Raw genomic sequence first — 16,276 nt, 5'->3', positions numbered from 1 at the left:
AATGAAATATTATTAATTTCATCTTTAAATATACATAACCTCCAGGTGTATCTGCTCAGGTTTGTTATTTGATTTTGCTGAGTTGATTTAAAAGTTAGAGTTAGCCTCCCCAGAGATTACTTTTGTAGTATAGAATATGCATATGCATGGCTGTCAGAGATGGTCTTGTAGTTTTTGGGGAGCTTTTAATTTCAAAGAAGTTAGATGTCAGAAATATGTTATTTCCAACCTTCATGTTGAGTGTATCTATATATATGGGAAAATTGTTTGATGGCTCCAACCTATAAAGAAGATGAAGATATAATAGAGTGCCATCCGCTGATTAGGGACTTATTCACTGATTTCCATAGAAAACTTTCAGAAAATTCAAGTATTACTTGATTGCAGAGCTAGATTGTTAGGTATAGTGACTCCTCATGGACTGTGTGGACCATTATGCTGTAGGATGGTTTTGAACAGATAATGACTTCACACAGTGAGTGAGTGAGCTGACCTACTGCATCAGTAACAAAAGCTACACATTGAGGGGTAGCCATCACCATGCTATTCTAAACCAGTCAGTAATCTGTAATAGGCACATTCTTTCCCTGGGAAAAAAGAGATAGATGATACTATTCAAATCCTTTCTATTTTATAAGAAACTCATCTATACAACATCAAGCAGAGAATGTATGATAAAAATTTAGGGAGATATTCACATAAAAATAAAACTTTTAAGAAAAGAAACATGAGAAAGTATAAATAAACCATGGTCAAGCAAATACTTGTCATAAGCATTGATCATTTACATCCTAAGGGAATATTGACTATTAAAACATTAGCATTCCATGTTGTTTTTGTTTTAATATTTCATGATATGTTTTTTAATTTGAATTAGCATGAAGTGCTTTTGCAGTAACAAGAGATCATATACAGAGTGGACATGCTGTGCATTTTACAGTTTAGCTCATTAAGTTAAGAAAGGACCATATGTTTGTAAGAAATAACCACACTTCATAAAGAAAGTTAAATGTCAAGTTCCTATCTGACCTGTTAATTATATTCAATAACATTAAAGGGCAGCATTTACAAATTGCTTCTGTGCCTAGTATTTTAGTGTTTGGTGACAGATTTATGATCTTGACCCTCATAATTAAATTACCTCATTCTAGAATATTTTATGGTTCTTGATTGCATATTTGACTTTATTTTCTTTTTCTCTCGATTGTATTAGAAAATTTCACATTATTTCCTTTTATTTTCTTTTAATACCCACTGACCTTTAACAGAAATTAAAACCCAAAATGAGAATAATGACGAAATGGTAAATCTGTCACCAAGACTGTTAAATTTAAAAGTCTTTGAAGAAAGTGTAGGTATATAACAGAGCCAGAATGATATTTCATATCATTTAAATTTCCAAATGATTTTTTCTGGAAGCCACAATAACTTACCGGGATCATATGACATTTTTGCTTTTCTTTAGTTGATAAAAACATTCCAGTTTTATAGTTTTGTATATTAGCATTAGGTTGAACTATATTTCACATATATATATTACATATATATATAAATATATATTTTGACTTATAAAAAAGCAACTTCATAGGGTCCAACTTAACTTTTTAAATAGGTAAAACTAAATACAATAACCACTAGCCAAACTGTCAGTAACATGATATGATATTTTGGAAACATATGTGTTTTCCAAAATATGTGGTGAGAGATGTTCTAAAAAATTTATGTGATGATTCCCTTTTCTGACTTACAAGAAATCTTTAAAACCTCCAGAAATTCGTGCTGATTAGAAAAACTCTATATTTAGAGGAAATTTAATATATTCTATTTATGTTTCCATTTTTGTCAGAATTTTTGATTTGGTGTCTGTAGGGTAATGTAATATACACATGGGCACACACCAGAGATTGTCACATTCAATGTTTTGTTTTGTTTTGTTTTTTTAAAGATTGGCACCTGGGCTAACAACTGATGCCAATCTCTTTTTTTTTTCTTTTCCTGCTTTATCTCCCCAAACCCGCCCCGTACATAGTTGTATATCTTAGTTGCAGGTCCTTCTAGTTGTCAGATCAATGTTAAGAACACGTATTGGTATGGGGATTTTACAGCAAGGCCTTTCAAAAACTAACATCTTTTTATAAATTCAAGACTGATACTCTTTATAGAATGGGGTCTGCTTGTAGAAAACCTGATTATTTTTATTACAGCTGATGCTTGTACCTTCGTTTCCTAGTGAGATCAGGACGAATTCAAGGGAGGAAGTGGGGCTTATAACATTGTGTTCATGTAAAGCATGGTGGCCTGACCTGTGCGAACCTAACCACTACACCACCAGGCTGGCCCCATGGTATTTCAATTTTTTATACATCTGTTGGCCTCCCCTAATAGGCCAAGAGCAATGATATGCGAGAGCTGATTTGTGCTGGCTAATGAAATTCCTTGTCAAATTTTTAGGAATTTTGCAAATTGGTTGTTAAACACAGTCTTTATTAAAAATTAAATTGTATAAACTTAAAATTAAATAAATTGCATTAAAGACAAAGATAGTTAATATTTAAAACTCATCAATATCTAATTCTTTTGTTACAACCTATAATAACCCTAGGTTATTTATGTCTACTATATCTGTATGGTGGGAAATACATAATGGTGTGCTACTGTTTATCTCTTCCCAAATCTGTTTTTAAAGACATCACGTTGATAGCTTGGAATCAGCCACGGTGAGAGAATATTTACCACAGATATTGACAAATGCTAAATGCCAGGACTTGATGTTTTGTTATGTTAATCACGTAGATTTAAGAAAACTAAGGAGAAAATCTTAATAATACAGATTTAACTTTATATTATCTCTATAGCCTTTACATTATGAATAAAACATAAAACTGAGGAAACATTCTTCTATTTTGTGAAAACCATTATCCAATGCAGACCAAATTTGCTCACAACACTGACAAATGAGTTAAGTTCCAACATGCAGATGTGAGTTGTACCTTTCATTTTATTTGCCAAAATACATGAAAATTTCGAATGACTTTCATAGTTCAGAATTATACATGTTCATCAATTCAGGGATTTCTTCTTTGCTGAATTGGATAGTAATGAGTAGTTATCTGTCTTGTGATTTATGGTTGTATCATTGTAACAACAGAATTATAAAAATTGATAGTAGATTTGGCAAAAGATAGCAAGTCACTGAAGTCTATGTATAAAACTTACAATAAATTCTATATTTTATCTGTAAATTGCATGCTATAAATTTTGTTTTTAATATAAATTAAATATAAAGTTTAATTTTAAGTATAAAGTAAATAGAACATTTGATTTTTATTTGTAAATTGTATGCTTTATATCAGTAAAATTTATAATGAAATTATGTGTACAAACACACATACATGCATGTGCATATAATATTTTTGGAGAAGCATTTGTTGAACATTTACCAGAACACCACTGTCTGAGAACCTCTCAAAGACAGGAATTCTATCTTATTCTTCTTTTATGTCTAATGCCTGGATAATAGGTAATTCAGTGGTTAATATAACGTCTGATAAATTACTATTATTATAAGCTTATGTGTAGGGCCAACATTATTTAGATTTAAAAACCCAAAATTGGTGCAGAAATCATAGTTCAAGAAGGGTTTTTAAATCAAAATGACCTCCTTAAATTGAAAAATTAGTAGGCTTATTAGGGCAGAAAAATACATTCTACAAAGGAGATTTAAAAAGGACTGGCTTTTTGTAACTATGTGTTTATAGTTATATGCGTCTATCTTGTATGCTGCTTTGCCCAATACTCAGGTGTATAAGGTGATCTGTAATTCATACGAAACTACCAAAAAAAAAAGTCCTCTTGTTTCTTTATTGCCAGGTCTTCGTGTCAGCCCTACACTTCAGATTGTACCTTCAGTAAATTGTAGAGGCCTTGTGAAGACCTGGAAAGTAGCCAAGATTGTGTTTCCTAAGGAGCTGCTTTTATGTGGCTCAAAGAATAGAAAGCTAAAGAATTTATAACTTCACAAATATGAAGAGATTCAAGATAGAAGAGAGATTCTTCGTGACCATATTCCAGAAAAAAATGAATCTTATCTCCCTTGTTGTGAGAGATGTCAAATCGTCTCTCTCTGGCTAGAAGGAAATAAACTTAAAATGTTTGATTGTAAAAGGTTTTCCTTTTACTGACACATCAGATATACCCTTTATATTTTAAGAAATTCTACTTTGAGATCATGATAACTTAAGTAGCATTGGAAACAGTCTTAATCTTGTAGTAGAAATGTGCTAATAGGCCGGGACATAAGATGACAATTTTTTTCAAAGTAAACAGCAGAAACAATGGAGCAAAAATGGGAAAAAAAATATTTTTAGAATTTTTGATCTTTTATGTTTTGATTTCTTAGTTGAATATTCATATTTAATTTAAATCTCTTGCAGATACTGACTGGCTTTTTAGGGAGCATGTCTATTTTAGTGACTTATCTTAGAACACCACTAGCATGATCCATATTTTTATTTGTCTTAAGAAAACTAGATAAATATTTACATCATATTAGAAAATAAAAATAGATTATGTACAAGTATCCACAGGTACTTTCTTTTTTATAGTAAGTATACAATTGTTTGGGGACCACTGCACTATTGCTTTATGAAATTGCAGGTTGCCAGGAAGGATTTCTATCTATTCTGTGGATTTTCTATGTAAGACTTTAAAAAACATAGAAGTTTAAGTGAAGAAGGAAAATGTAATTGTCTTCTGCAGACCAACTGGTGAAGCTATTCTTCATAAATAGAGGCGACACTGCTCTCTATTCATCATTTGAAAGACTCCTGTTCTAGTGATTGATAAGTCCATCCTTATCCACACTGGTTGAGAACAGTCTTCGTGCTAATTTAACAATTCAGTACATATTTATTGAGTGAATACTCTATGGAATACATTATGTTAAGCACCACAAGGCATCCAAAAAAAGGGATTAACTGTGATATAGTCCTTGCTTTTCAGGAGCTTATATTCTAAAGAAGAGAGAAAAATGTGGAAAAATAAAATACAGTACATGTTTAGACATTCTAAGTACCAGGGAGAAAAAAGCAACAAGCTATTAGAATTCAGAGCATAGAGGGTCCCCATATGCTTGGTAGGAGTGGGAAAAACTTCCTGAAGAACATGTAAGAGAAAAAGGCCTTTAGAAATCAGTAGCATTTCAACTGTTGGAAATAGGGGAAAGGAAGGGAATTCAGGGGTGTTGTGGCCCGGAAGACATCTGCCTGCCCCCCTCCTTGGCTCTTCTAGCTCCTTGCTATGGGAAACAAACACACACACACAAGTGGAACAAGACAAAACAAAACTGGCTTGCCTTTTATTGGAAGCAACAACTCAACTCTTGAGATCGGAGTGAAGATGAATGAAGCCGTACTTTTATAACCTTGGTGCAGGAACAATAGCCTGGATGCTTGAAAAGAGGCTTCATCCTCTGAGGCACCTGTGGCAAATATCATTAATGCCCCAGTTACTGACCCAGGTGGATCTCCAGGACGGAGAGCTGGGAGCAGGCCCTGCTTGTTGCGGCACTGAAAATTCCAACAGGGATGTTAACTCTTGTTCCCTCAGAGGGGAGATGAGGCCTCGGGATGAGAAGGGGATGCTTAAATTTCACTGAGAACATGGAAACCTCCTCTTCACCTCCTAATAGTTATTAATGTATGTGTGTGTGTGTGTGTGTGTGTGTGTGTGTGTGTGTGGAACTTAAGTTAAATATTTCACAGAATGGCTGGAAGATGAATTTATAGAGTTCTCCCATTAAGTAAAATAAAAAGATTAAGGGCTGTCACATAGGACAAAAAGATAAAATTAATGTACCAATACAGAAGATCTAGTACCTCACTAGTAAGAGTTCTAGAAAGAGAGAGGAAAAGTGGAGCAACATCTCCCAGAGCTGGAGAATATAAGCTTCCACACTGAGAGAGCTCATTGAGTGCCCAGCACAAGGAATGAAAGGAAACACACACGTAAGCACAGCCTTGTGAAATTTCAGAACATCAGAGATAAAAATTGTAAAAGCATCCAGAGAGGGAAAAGAATGAAATGAAACAAAGCAAAACTAGGTCACGTATAAGTTGTAGGAATTCTCAACATCAACGTAGAAAACATTGTACAATAGGAAACATTGAATCAAAGCACTCAAATTTCTGATTGAAAATCATTTTTCAGCCTAAACTTCTATATGCAGCCTATCAATCAAGCATGGGGCCAGAATTCAAAACTTTGCAGTCAGGTAAATGTTCAACACAATATCATACGTAGCATTCTTCAAAAAATATTGAATCAGAATATAACTATGCGAATCAGACAAATTCAGAATGTGCGGCAGCCTACAAAGCAACGAGTGTAGACGACTCAAGAAGTCAGTGTTATGGAAAGCAGAAAAGGCTGGAGGAATGTCCTGGTTCTAAAAATACTAAACAGTTATAAACAGATACAGTGACTAAATGCAATTCATGGATCTTGATTGGATTCTGATGTTTTTAAATAGCTATAAAAGATACGTTTTTGACAATTGCAGAATTTTGACTATGGACTTCACAGTAAATCATATTAAAGAATTATTGTGAGCTTTTGGGAGGGAGTAATAATATTGTATTTATGTAGGAGAATATCCTTATACTCAGGAGTATTTAGGATAAAATATATTTCTGGAACAGACTTGCAAATTGTTTAGGAAAAAATGTGTATATAAAGTGAGATAATGCAAATGGGAGAAAATATCAACAATTGACATATCTAGATAAAGAGTAGATAAGTGCTCATTGAACTAGTATTTTAATTTTTCTCTTTAATTAAAATTCTTCACTTGGGGCCGGCCCTGTGGCACAGTGGTTAAGTGCTCACGTTCCGCTTCGGCAGCCGGGGTTCACTGGTTCGGATCCCGGGTGCGGACATGGCACCGCTTGGCAAGCCATGCTGTGGTAGGCATCCCACATATAAAGTAGAGGAAGACGGGCACGATGTTACCTCAGGGCCAGTCTTCCTCAGCAAAAAGAGGAAAATAAAAACTAGAATTATATTAATCTGTTTGGCTCAATAATGCATAATAATTATTTATAATTACTCAATAATAACGTAGACATTTACTATTTAGAAAAAATTATGATGAAACTATATTAGGAAGACAGTTATAGGGAGGAATATGGGGAAGAATCTATGATAGAAATAAATCCTTAACAATCTGAATGCGTAGTCAGTAAAAAACCACTAAGATTTATAAATCAAGCAACATTAATTTAACCTTATTACTTAGCAATGAAAAATAAATGCTAAAATAATAGATGAAAAAGCTAAATGAGAACTGGAGGTTGAAGACAAGATAAGGAGGTGCTGCATTTTGGACATAAACTCTTGAATACTATTTTTAAGTAATCGGGATGTAATATTTTTATATACTAAAGTTAACTTTTGAATATTTAATTTAAAAAAAATTTATAAGAACCTATTTAGAATATTGAAAAATCAAATGGAGAAACTGTCCCATACTGAAGGGCAAAGATATGATAAAATAGAAATCATGAATGGGAAAACAGAAGAAATTGAGGTCAGACTCAGAAACCTCACGTATAAATACCATTATATAAAGGGTACACCAGATAAAAAAGTAATAAATAATATTTTTAAAATTTTCTTAAGGTGATGAAAAATATTAGTCTTCAGATTAAATGGACTCAAAAGTCTTAGTCAAAATTAATGTGGAAACTTTCACATCTGCACATTTTTTGTTTAAATTTCTGAGCATGATAAAGAGAGAGATTTATAAGCCTCCAGATGGAAATGAAATTATGAACTGGTGGAGTGGGACGGACGTACATTCCAGGGAAAGAGATGTACCAGCGGAGGCAGAAAAGCTATAGGTTTTTCAGAAGTAGTCGAGATGGCTGACTGGGGTTTGGAATAAAGTCAGTGACCACAAAGGGAAACAAACTAAATCACTTGCAGAATGATTGGTGACTGGAGTGCATAATTGCTAGCTTGCTTGCACATTTTGCAGTGACAAATCTTCATTAGCTTTGTTAGCGTTAATTTAGTCAGATAACTAAACTCACCACACAGCATTGTTTATGAGACTTGAAAACCTTAGAATGCACAAAAAATAAAAGAGCTCTATTTTACCTTTTTTCTTTTTCTCTTCCTTCCTTCCTCCCTCCTTTTCTTCCTTCCTTTCTTTCGTTCTTTCCTTTTTTCCTTGCTCTTTTTTTGTTGCAATGATAGCTACATCTTTTTTACTGAAAGTTGACTACAGGTTAGGGATCGTGAATTTTATAGTTTTAATCTTAATTATGATTATTATTAGGGGAAGAAAAACTCTCAGTGGGGTGGGAACAGATATATTGGCACCACCGTTAGTTTATCATAACTGTCCTTATCTACTTATAATATTTTCAAAAGAAAAATTTATTCTGAATTTCTTTAATTGTCTTGATTAGTATTGATCGAAATTTTAAGTAAATCCTAGGGTAGGTATTGCCACATCAATGATATGCCGAGTTTAATTACTGAACATTAATATCTGATCCATGAAATATATTGCTTGAGGTTGTGTGGAAGTTGTTAATCCAGTAAAATGTGATGCAGAGTAACTACCCAAACATAAATCAAGATCGCATTATATAATATCTCTTTAAGCAAAAACAGATCATAGTTAATAAAACTGATTGCTAATGGGTCTTTCTGCCATTTTCTTCCTCAGGGGTATGATGATGGCTACGGGGGTGAATATGATGACCAGACATATGAGACTTATGATAACAGCTATGCCACCCAAACGCAAAGGTAAGGCATTTTTTTATCTAAAGCATCCTTCTCAGGATCATTTCTAAGCCTGCCATTTTGTTTCTTGTATCTAAATATCAGATATATTATGTGAGAGTTTCTAGCAGTCGTTTTCCTCCATTGTCTTTCTGAATTATGAAGTTGTTTACTAGACTGTGAGAGGTAAGAGATAATAATCTTGAAACTGCTAATAATGAAATAGTACTGCATTATTTTAAGACTAGACGATTATCATAACCAATCAACTCATTAAACAAGCTTGTATTTAACGAAATGCTATTATTTTTAGAAATTATTTTAGTGAATTTGTAATTATGACAACAATGAAAACAAGGCACGTTCTCAATGTGGCTTTTTTTTCCCCTCTAAAATGTAATTTTCATTTGTAAAACAAAACATAAGGAAATATTATTGGTATTCTGAAAAGAGGGGAATGTTTAAAATGTCTCCTGGAATCAAGAATTCCTTTCCTTTCTTGATGAATCTCTTAATGATTGTTGCATATATGTCTTTAGATTGACTCAGAATTTGTGATATCAATGAATTTTGACTTTTTAAAATCAGATTTATTGAAGTACTGTGTTATTTACGTACGGTAAATTTTGCCCATTTAGGGTACAATTGTATGAGTTTGGCCCATCCAAACTATCATGTAACCACCACAAAAATTAAGATATAGGGCAATTTCATCAGCCCAAAATATTTCCATATAGCTCACTAGTCAACTTTCCCCTCACCCTCGGCCCTGGAAACCATGATCTGTTTTCATCACTACAGTTTTGCCTTTTCTAGAATGTCATATAAGTAGAAGCAATACAATGTGTGGCCGTTAGAATTTGGCTTCTTTGCTTAGCATAATGCATTTGATATTAATTCATGCTGTTGTCTGAATCAGTATTTTGTTCCTTTTTATTACTGTGTAGTGTTTCATTGTGTAGATGCACCACAGTTTCTTCATTCACCAGTTGAAGGATATTTGGGTTGTTTCTATTTTCCTGCAGTTATGAATAAAATTGACATAAACGCATTTTTAGAAAAATTTATCACCTAAGTTTTTTTTCCTGAAAAAAAAGTTACAAATTTCATGGGAAAGAAGGAGTCTATGTGAGTTAGTTAAGTGATTCTCCCCTCTATGTGATTGACAGAAATCAATAGGACTAATTGTCACAAAATCATTATAGCATTGACCATTTATTCATCAACTTTATTGGCACCCAAAGAGATTTGGATGCATCATCAAGTAATATTTGGAGGAGAGGACGTGGCAAGGAAAGAAACAACTTTTAGGTCATTATGGAATGGAGGAAAGCTACATGTACTGTATGAGTCTGGGTTTTTTATGGCCTGAGGGACAGCATAGAGAAAGGGGTGAAGGGAGATTCTATTTAGAGAGAATACTGTAGGAAATTACATAGGAAAAAAATTAGTATGAACTGATACCTTTAAAGCTAAGCATAACAAGATATAATTATGGAAATGGCCATCTTCAATTTTGAGGAATCGGTTAATTTATAGTAGGTTGAATAAAAAAGCCATTGGGAGCCAAGAGCTTCTACTGCGGGAAATAGCCTAATTGTCTGAATTACATATTGGAACACAGCACAGTTGTTTAGGTTGGGGCCAAGTTTCGCATCACATGAGAAACCCTGAATAGAGTATTATATACAAATTGGCTACATATTTAAAATATCTGCTAATATTTTCAATCAATTGCTTGTTCATCATTGTATATTAGTGCATAGAAAATAGTGATAATAAAGTTCTATAACTTGTTTCAGAAACTATTTGGTAGAAAACACAATTACCACACACTACAAACACACCTAGAATAGGATAAAATAATTTCTTGTAGCTCTAAAGAGCTACTCCATTCAGCTGGTAGAGATTTGGGAATAATTTTCTGAAAGAGAGAAACTTTCTGCATCTTTATTCTCTTGAGATTTAAATTGGCTTAACTCATTCTAAGAGACAAGGAAGAAGAAAAAAATTAAGGATTAGGATAATTTATCTTTGAATATTTGAAAAGCGAATACTAAGTTAATTGAACATAATTATGTATAAAAAGTAATGGCAACATAGAATAATTTTGGAAAAAACATTTTATCTTGTTTCAATGAAGTATAATTTATATGTAAAAAGCCATTTTCCATGCACTTCTGATACCTTCTCTTTTCCCTTTCCTATCCATTCACTTTTCTATGGTTAAATTCTTCTGGTCCTCTTCCGCCTGGCTCAAAAGCCAAAGCTTCCAAAGTCCTTTCTTACCCTTTATTTGTGAATAATCTGTTTCTACCCTGAATTCCAATAGCACCATATCTTTATTTCTCTATGGCACTTTCTCTCTCTGCCTCACATTGGGACCATTTGTGTACATCCCTTATCACTCTTACTACTTGCCCAGAGCCCTTGTCTGATACACGCTCTGGTCCTTCACAGCACCTGGCATTAAGTCTTTCATAGGGTATAAGCTGAACAGATGATTGTTGAACACATGAATGTCAGGTCTAGTATGTAGCTACGCTATGGGGATAAAAACAAGACCCTCATCCCTCAAAGAGAGTACAATATTCATAATCATATGCATCACATTTACAGACAAGATATTTACGTGTTTCTGAGCCATCTTAGTACTAAACCAGAGGGATAAAGAAAGCAGGTTATGAAATTGGATACAATGATTCTAATATTCTATATTGCAATAATTATAAAATATCTACTTATGCAAAGTGTATCCTCAATATTAGTATACTGTCTGGCACACTAGAGGTTGTCAATAAAGATTTGTTGAGTAAATGAATGAAAAATAAATGGATGCATTAATGAATGAGTGAAATCAACACTATTATTTCAGAAAACTGTGAGGAAGAATTTTTAAATACCAATTTGTAATAGAAATGGATCAGCACTGAGAAAATTTATTACATAATGTATTAAATCCCTACCTTTAGATTATTTCTATTGATCCAACTATGCCAGCAGAAGGTAAAATTAACAATTTGGTTAAATAAGCACTTATTAAATGATTATGTGTGCCAGAGTATACTCATCATACAGTGACAATACTTTTCAATTTTTAAATATATTTTAATATTTTCTCATAATAATTTGAGGAGTTATTTGCAAGCTGTGTATATATTTAAATAAGTATAAGTGAAACAACTATAAGGTAATCAAGTATTAGAAATTAGAAGTGAAAGAAAGTTCATTTTCTACAAGAATCAGACTAGATTTGTTCTTTTTCAAGTGGTGGCTCCTTAATTGGGCTTTTGAAAGTATGATTTGGATTTATGGAGGGAAATGGAGAAAGTTTGTAAAGAAGGGGAATAAAGAGAAATACATGAGCATAACACTTCTCCATCATTTTACAAACAATATAAATATTATTTGGCATTGTCCTGGTCGAAATCAGGAGACTTGCTGATTTAGAATACTGCAGGTAAAACAATAGAACTGAGATAAAAAAGTCTTCGGAGACAATGGTCTTTAATTGACTAGTTAGTCAGCACAGGTGATTACGGAATTTGTGGAGATTGTAAAGTAGAATCTGGCAGGTGTCTAAATGGAATAATTATATCGTCTTCAATAGAGAGTCTAAGGGAAGTTCACAAGGTAACAACCCTACAAAGGTTCACCCGGAGTTCAGAAGCTATAACAGCTTTAATTAATCCCCAGTCGTCTTGTAAGGTGTCGTTAGTTGTGGAAAATTTCAAATGGATCATAAAAGGGACTTCACTAAAGATTCCTTAGGAGGCAGCTCAATAAAATGACATATTAAGGACTGATAAAGACAATGATATGGAGGGTCTCTGACCATCTTTTCCTCTTGACCTGTGTCTATGAGGAAAAAAAGTAAAAAGACTGATGAGTTTATTATGCAAGCTTCAAATTTCAGGATTAGTATTGCAGTTTCCAGGGGAACTCAATTATTTGAAGTCTTTGGCTTAAGACAAGTTACACCCTGTGATTAACACCTTTAATTGGACCAAATATTAAATTCTGTTCATGTTCTGATACCTTAAATTTTATATCCTCCTTAGAGTCATTAACATTTTTGGAGATCAATCTTCTGACATCGGTAAATTCGCAAGGTTTTACCAACCAATTGGTGTTTTTCAGTGCCCAGATTTTAATCAAGAATCTATACCAAGCCAAATCATAGATGTAGGGAAACTTTCATGGACTTAGATACAAATAGTAATATTGCAAATGAAAGTCAAAAGACCAATGCTGATATTTGACTCTAACAATAATTTAATTTGGATGTGAAATGTTAAGAACTTACAATTTTCCAGTGTAAATTTGTAGCTGCAGATTTGTGTAACAGGTGAAACATCAAAATGAAAGCCTTTGCTTTCCTTGAAGCTTGAATCAGGTGAGGAACTCATACGACCTAGGAAAAGAATCCTGTTTTCTCTGGATTAATGAAGGAATGCGCTGGGAGAGCAAAGATACATCTCACTCTGCTATATAAGGCAGTAGTTCCCAAAGTTTTCTAGAATGAAGACCCTCTTTGAATACCTGTAACTGTCAGAGCCTACGCAGTAGGGTAAAAGATGAAATTCCTAGATTAGGATAATATGAGGAGAGTTTAATAAGGGAATTATTTTCAGTGGCGGAGTATAGGAAACCGCAAGCGGCGATGCAGTTCTTAGGGCTGGTATCCTTGGGGCAAGCTGTCTGCCACGAAACCTAGGAATGAAAGAGATGTGGAAAAAGCTGTCAGAGAGGCCTCCTGACTGGAGCTGAGACTTTCAATTCAGAATGGCAGCTGTGGCCAACCCACAAGGAGAAGCTCAGGGTGTTAATACCCGACCTCACTCTCCTCCCTCCTTCCAGTTTCCTACCTTTGCTCCCATTGTCTGAACCCATTAGGAGGCGAAGGAAAAGAAAGGGAGTAGATGGATTTCGATTCGCCATCCCCAGGGTATAGAGCAGGCTGGGGAAATGGTGGAAGTGGGATGGCAAATGGAAGAGACCCAGCACAACATCCAAAATTTTTATCACACCTCCAACAACTAGTTATTGTACTTATTAACGTCAGTTGCTTGAAGATATAAATAATGACATGAAATTACTAGGGGAACAGTAATGCTTTTAAATGAATTTGTACTTTATTAATGAGAAAGCATCTATATATTAAAACAACTGTCAGAATATACAGTAAACATACAAATATATATTTGGTGAATAAATGGGTTCTTGGAGCCCCTTGCACAACTTCTTAGCTCCTCAAGGCTCAGAGCCCACACCATGGGAACTACCACTCTTGTTCAGAGGCTACTTAGAACTAATGATTCATAACAACTAGCCTTGGCTTTGTGCTCTCTGCTATGCTAATTGTTGAGGACCTTTATCTCATTTAATCTTTGCAACAACGACTTCTGAGGCAGAGAAATATTGAAGCTTAAAAATGTTAAATGACTTTCCCAAGTTCATTCAGGTAGTAAATGTTGAATTCAAAATCACATCTGCTAACTCCAGAGGCTTCAGACATAAAGACTAATAAATACTGTCTGAAAATCTAAATTGATTCATTGATTCAACAGCCTTCCGTTATGTACCTGAAGAGGCCAGAGAGAATATAAATCTAATATAATAAAAATGTAGCGAGTTATTTGCATGCTTTTCAAAAGGCTCTGACAAAGGTTACATCTCCACAAGAAAAAAACTGAAATTATTTAACTATTAACTTTGTTTTTACTGAGGTTTAATGTGGGCCCTTGTATTTGATATGAAGTCTACAGAAACCCTTCTAATGAAAACTTAAGTGTAAGACACTGAATTTACCCAGTAATTTAATAAAAGTTATAGTATTAACTGTATAACAGCTTGGCTTATTCATTTAAGTGGCATTATTCCCTATAAAGTGTCTCACCCTCATTTTGTAATTTAGTTCTCTTATGGCTCCAACTATAGTCAACGATGAGATTGAATTAACAGACAGTTATTGGATTTGAGATCTTTTCCCAGATTAGTCTGCAAGTTAGTTGTATTTTCATGCCATCTAGAGACCTCTGCATGCATAACCAGTAGATTCGGGATTGTTTGAATTTATCTCAACAGAGCGAGAATCAGCTCTCGATACACACTGTTTTGTTGTTGTTCTCATCTGACATCTTTAAGTGTCCAGAACAACAAGTTTTAGGAAAGAAATGATGTGCTTTCTCAAATTATTCTTTATTAGTTGTATTAATTGGCTTTTTAAATTATGATTAATTTCAGTGATAACTAAACTGCCTGCCTAAATAGTCGATTTTTACTTGAAAATATACCATTAAAGTGGTATAGATAGATAGATAGATAGATATAGATATCTATATCTATATCCCGGGATTTGCCGGTTCACATCCTGGGTGCAGACATGGCACCACTTGGCACACCATGCTGCAGTAGACGTCCCACATATAAAAAAGTAGAGGAAGATGGGCATGGATGTTAGCTCAGGGCCAGTCTTCCTCAGCGAAAAGAGGAGGATTGGCAGCAGTTAGCTCAGGGCTAATCTTCCTCAAAAAAAAAATAAAAGAACCTAAGGTGAAATTCTGGCCTCCACAGTAGATAAAGAAGCTTAGCTCCTCCAAAAGAAAGAAAAATATTTAGCATTTAGTTAATCAGCATACTTAAGGGGTCACAAATGTTCATGAATGTTTGTAATTGTCAAGGTATGACAATAAGAAGTGGTAGAGACTATGGCAAACTGAAAAGTGTGTGCTCTGTCTAAAGCACTATCTTCTGTTCAACTTCAGCATATTGTGGCCATGGAGTCCACTTAGGGTGAGGGCCCAGTAGTGCTAGATCATTTTTTTTTTTTAAGAAAATCTGGAAATCTAGCTCCTCCACTTACTATCCCTGTGTAAGAAAATACCCCCAAACAATGTGATATAAAATAACCAGGTTTGTTATGCTTGAGGATTTTGTGCATCAGGAATTTTAACAAGGGCCACGAGGGGTAGCTTGTTTCTGCATCCCTATTTCTGGAGCCTCAGCTGGGGAGGCCCAAAAGGTAAGGGTAACTGAATGACTGGAGCTGGAAGCATCTGGAGATTCTTCTCTCATATGTCTATCAGTTGATGCTTTTTGTTTTTTCAAAATTGGTACCTGGGCTAACATCTGTTGCTAATCTTCTTTTTTTCTTCTTCTTCTTCTCGCCAAAGTCCCCCAGTGCATGGTTGTATATTCTAGTTGTAGGTTCTTCTGATTGTGCTATGTGGGACACCACCTCAGCGTGGCTTGATGAGCTGTGCCACATCCATGCCCAGGATCCGAACCCGCAAAACCCTGGGTCACCAAAGCAGAGTGCACAAACTTAACCACTCGGCCGTGTGGACAGCCCCACCTGATGCTTAATCTTAACCGAGGCTCCTGTTTGGATGCTCCTGTAGTACTCTCCATGTCACCGAGACTTCCTCACAGCATGGCAGCTCAGAGCACCAGATATGAGTATCCCAAAGAACAAAGCAGA

General features: G+C 34.5%; 1 protein-coding gene across 3 annotated transcripts in view; it reads left to right on the top strand.

Moving 5' to 3' along the window:
* KHDRBS2 (KH RNA binding domain containing, signal transduction associated 2) overlaps positions 1–16,276 on the top strand; it is a 551,406-nt gene that overhangs the window by 455,537 nt on the left and 79,593 nt on the right. For all 3 annotated transcript variants that reach the window (XR_011429816.1, XR_002802329.2, XM_014734520.3), the window contains exon 7: positions 8,735–8,817. Coding sequence is in view for 1 of the 3 variants with exons in the window: in XM_014734520.3 (XP_014590006.1) it covers positions 8,735–8,817 (83 nt within the window). In the remaining 2 variants the exon portion in view is untranslated. The remainder of the gene's footprint in view (positions 1–8,734; positions 8,818–16,276) is intronic.

Source organism: Equus caballus, chromosome 20 (genome assembly GCF_041296265.1).
Source record: "Equus caballus isolate H_3958 breed thoroughbred chromosome 20, TB-T2T, whole genome shotgun sequence".
Classification (NCBI taxonomy): Eukaryota; Metazoa; Chordata; class Mammalia; order Perissodactyla; family Equidae; genus Equus; species Equus caballus.
The sequence above is the reverse complement of the archived record's forward strand: the minus strand, read 5'-3'. Positions and strand labels throughout refer to the sequence as shown.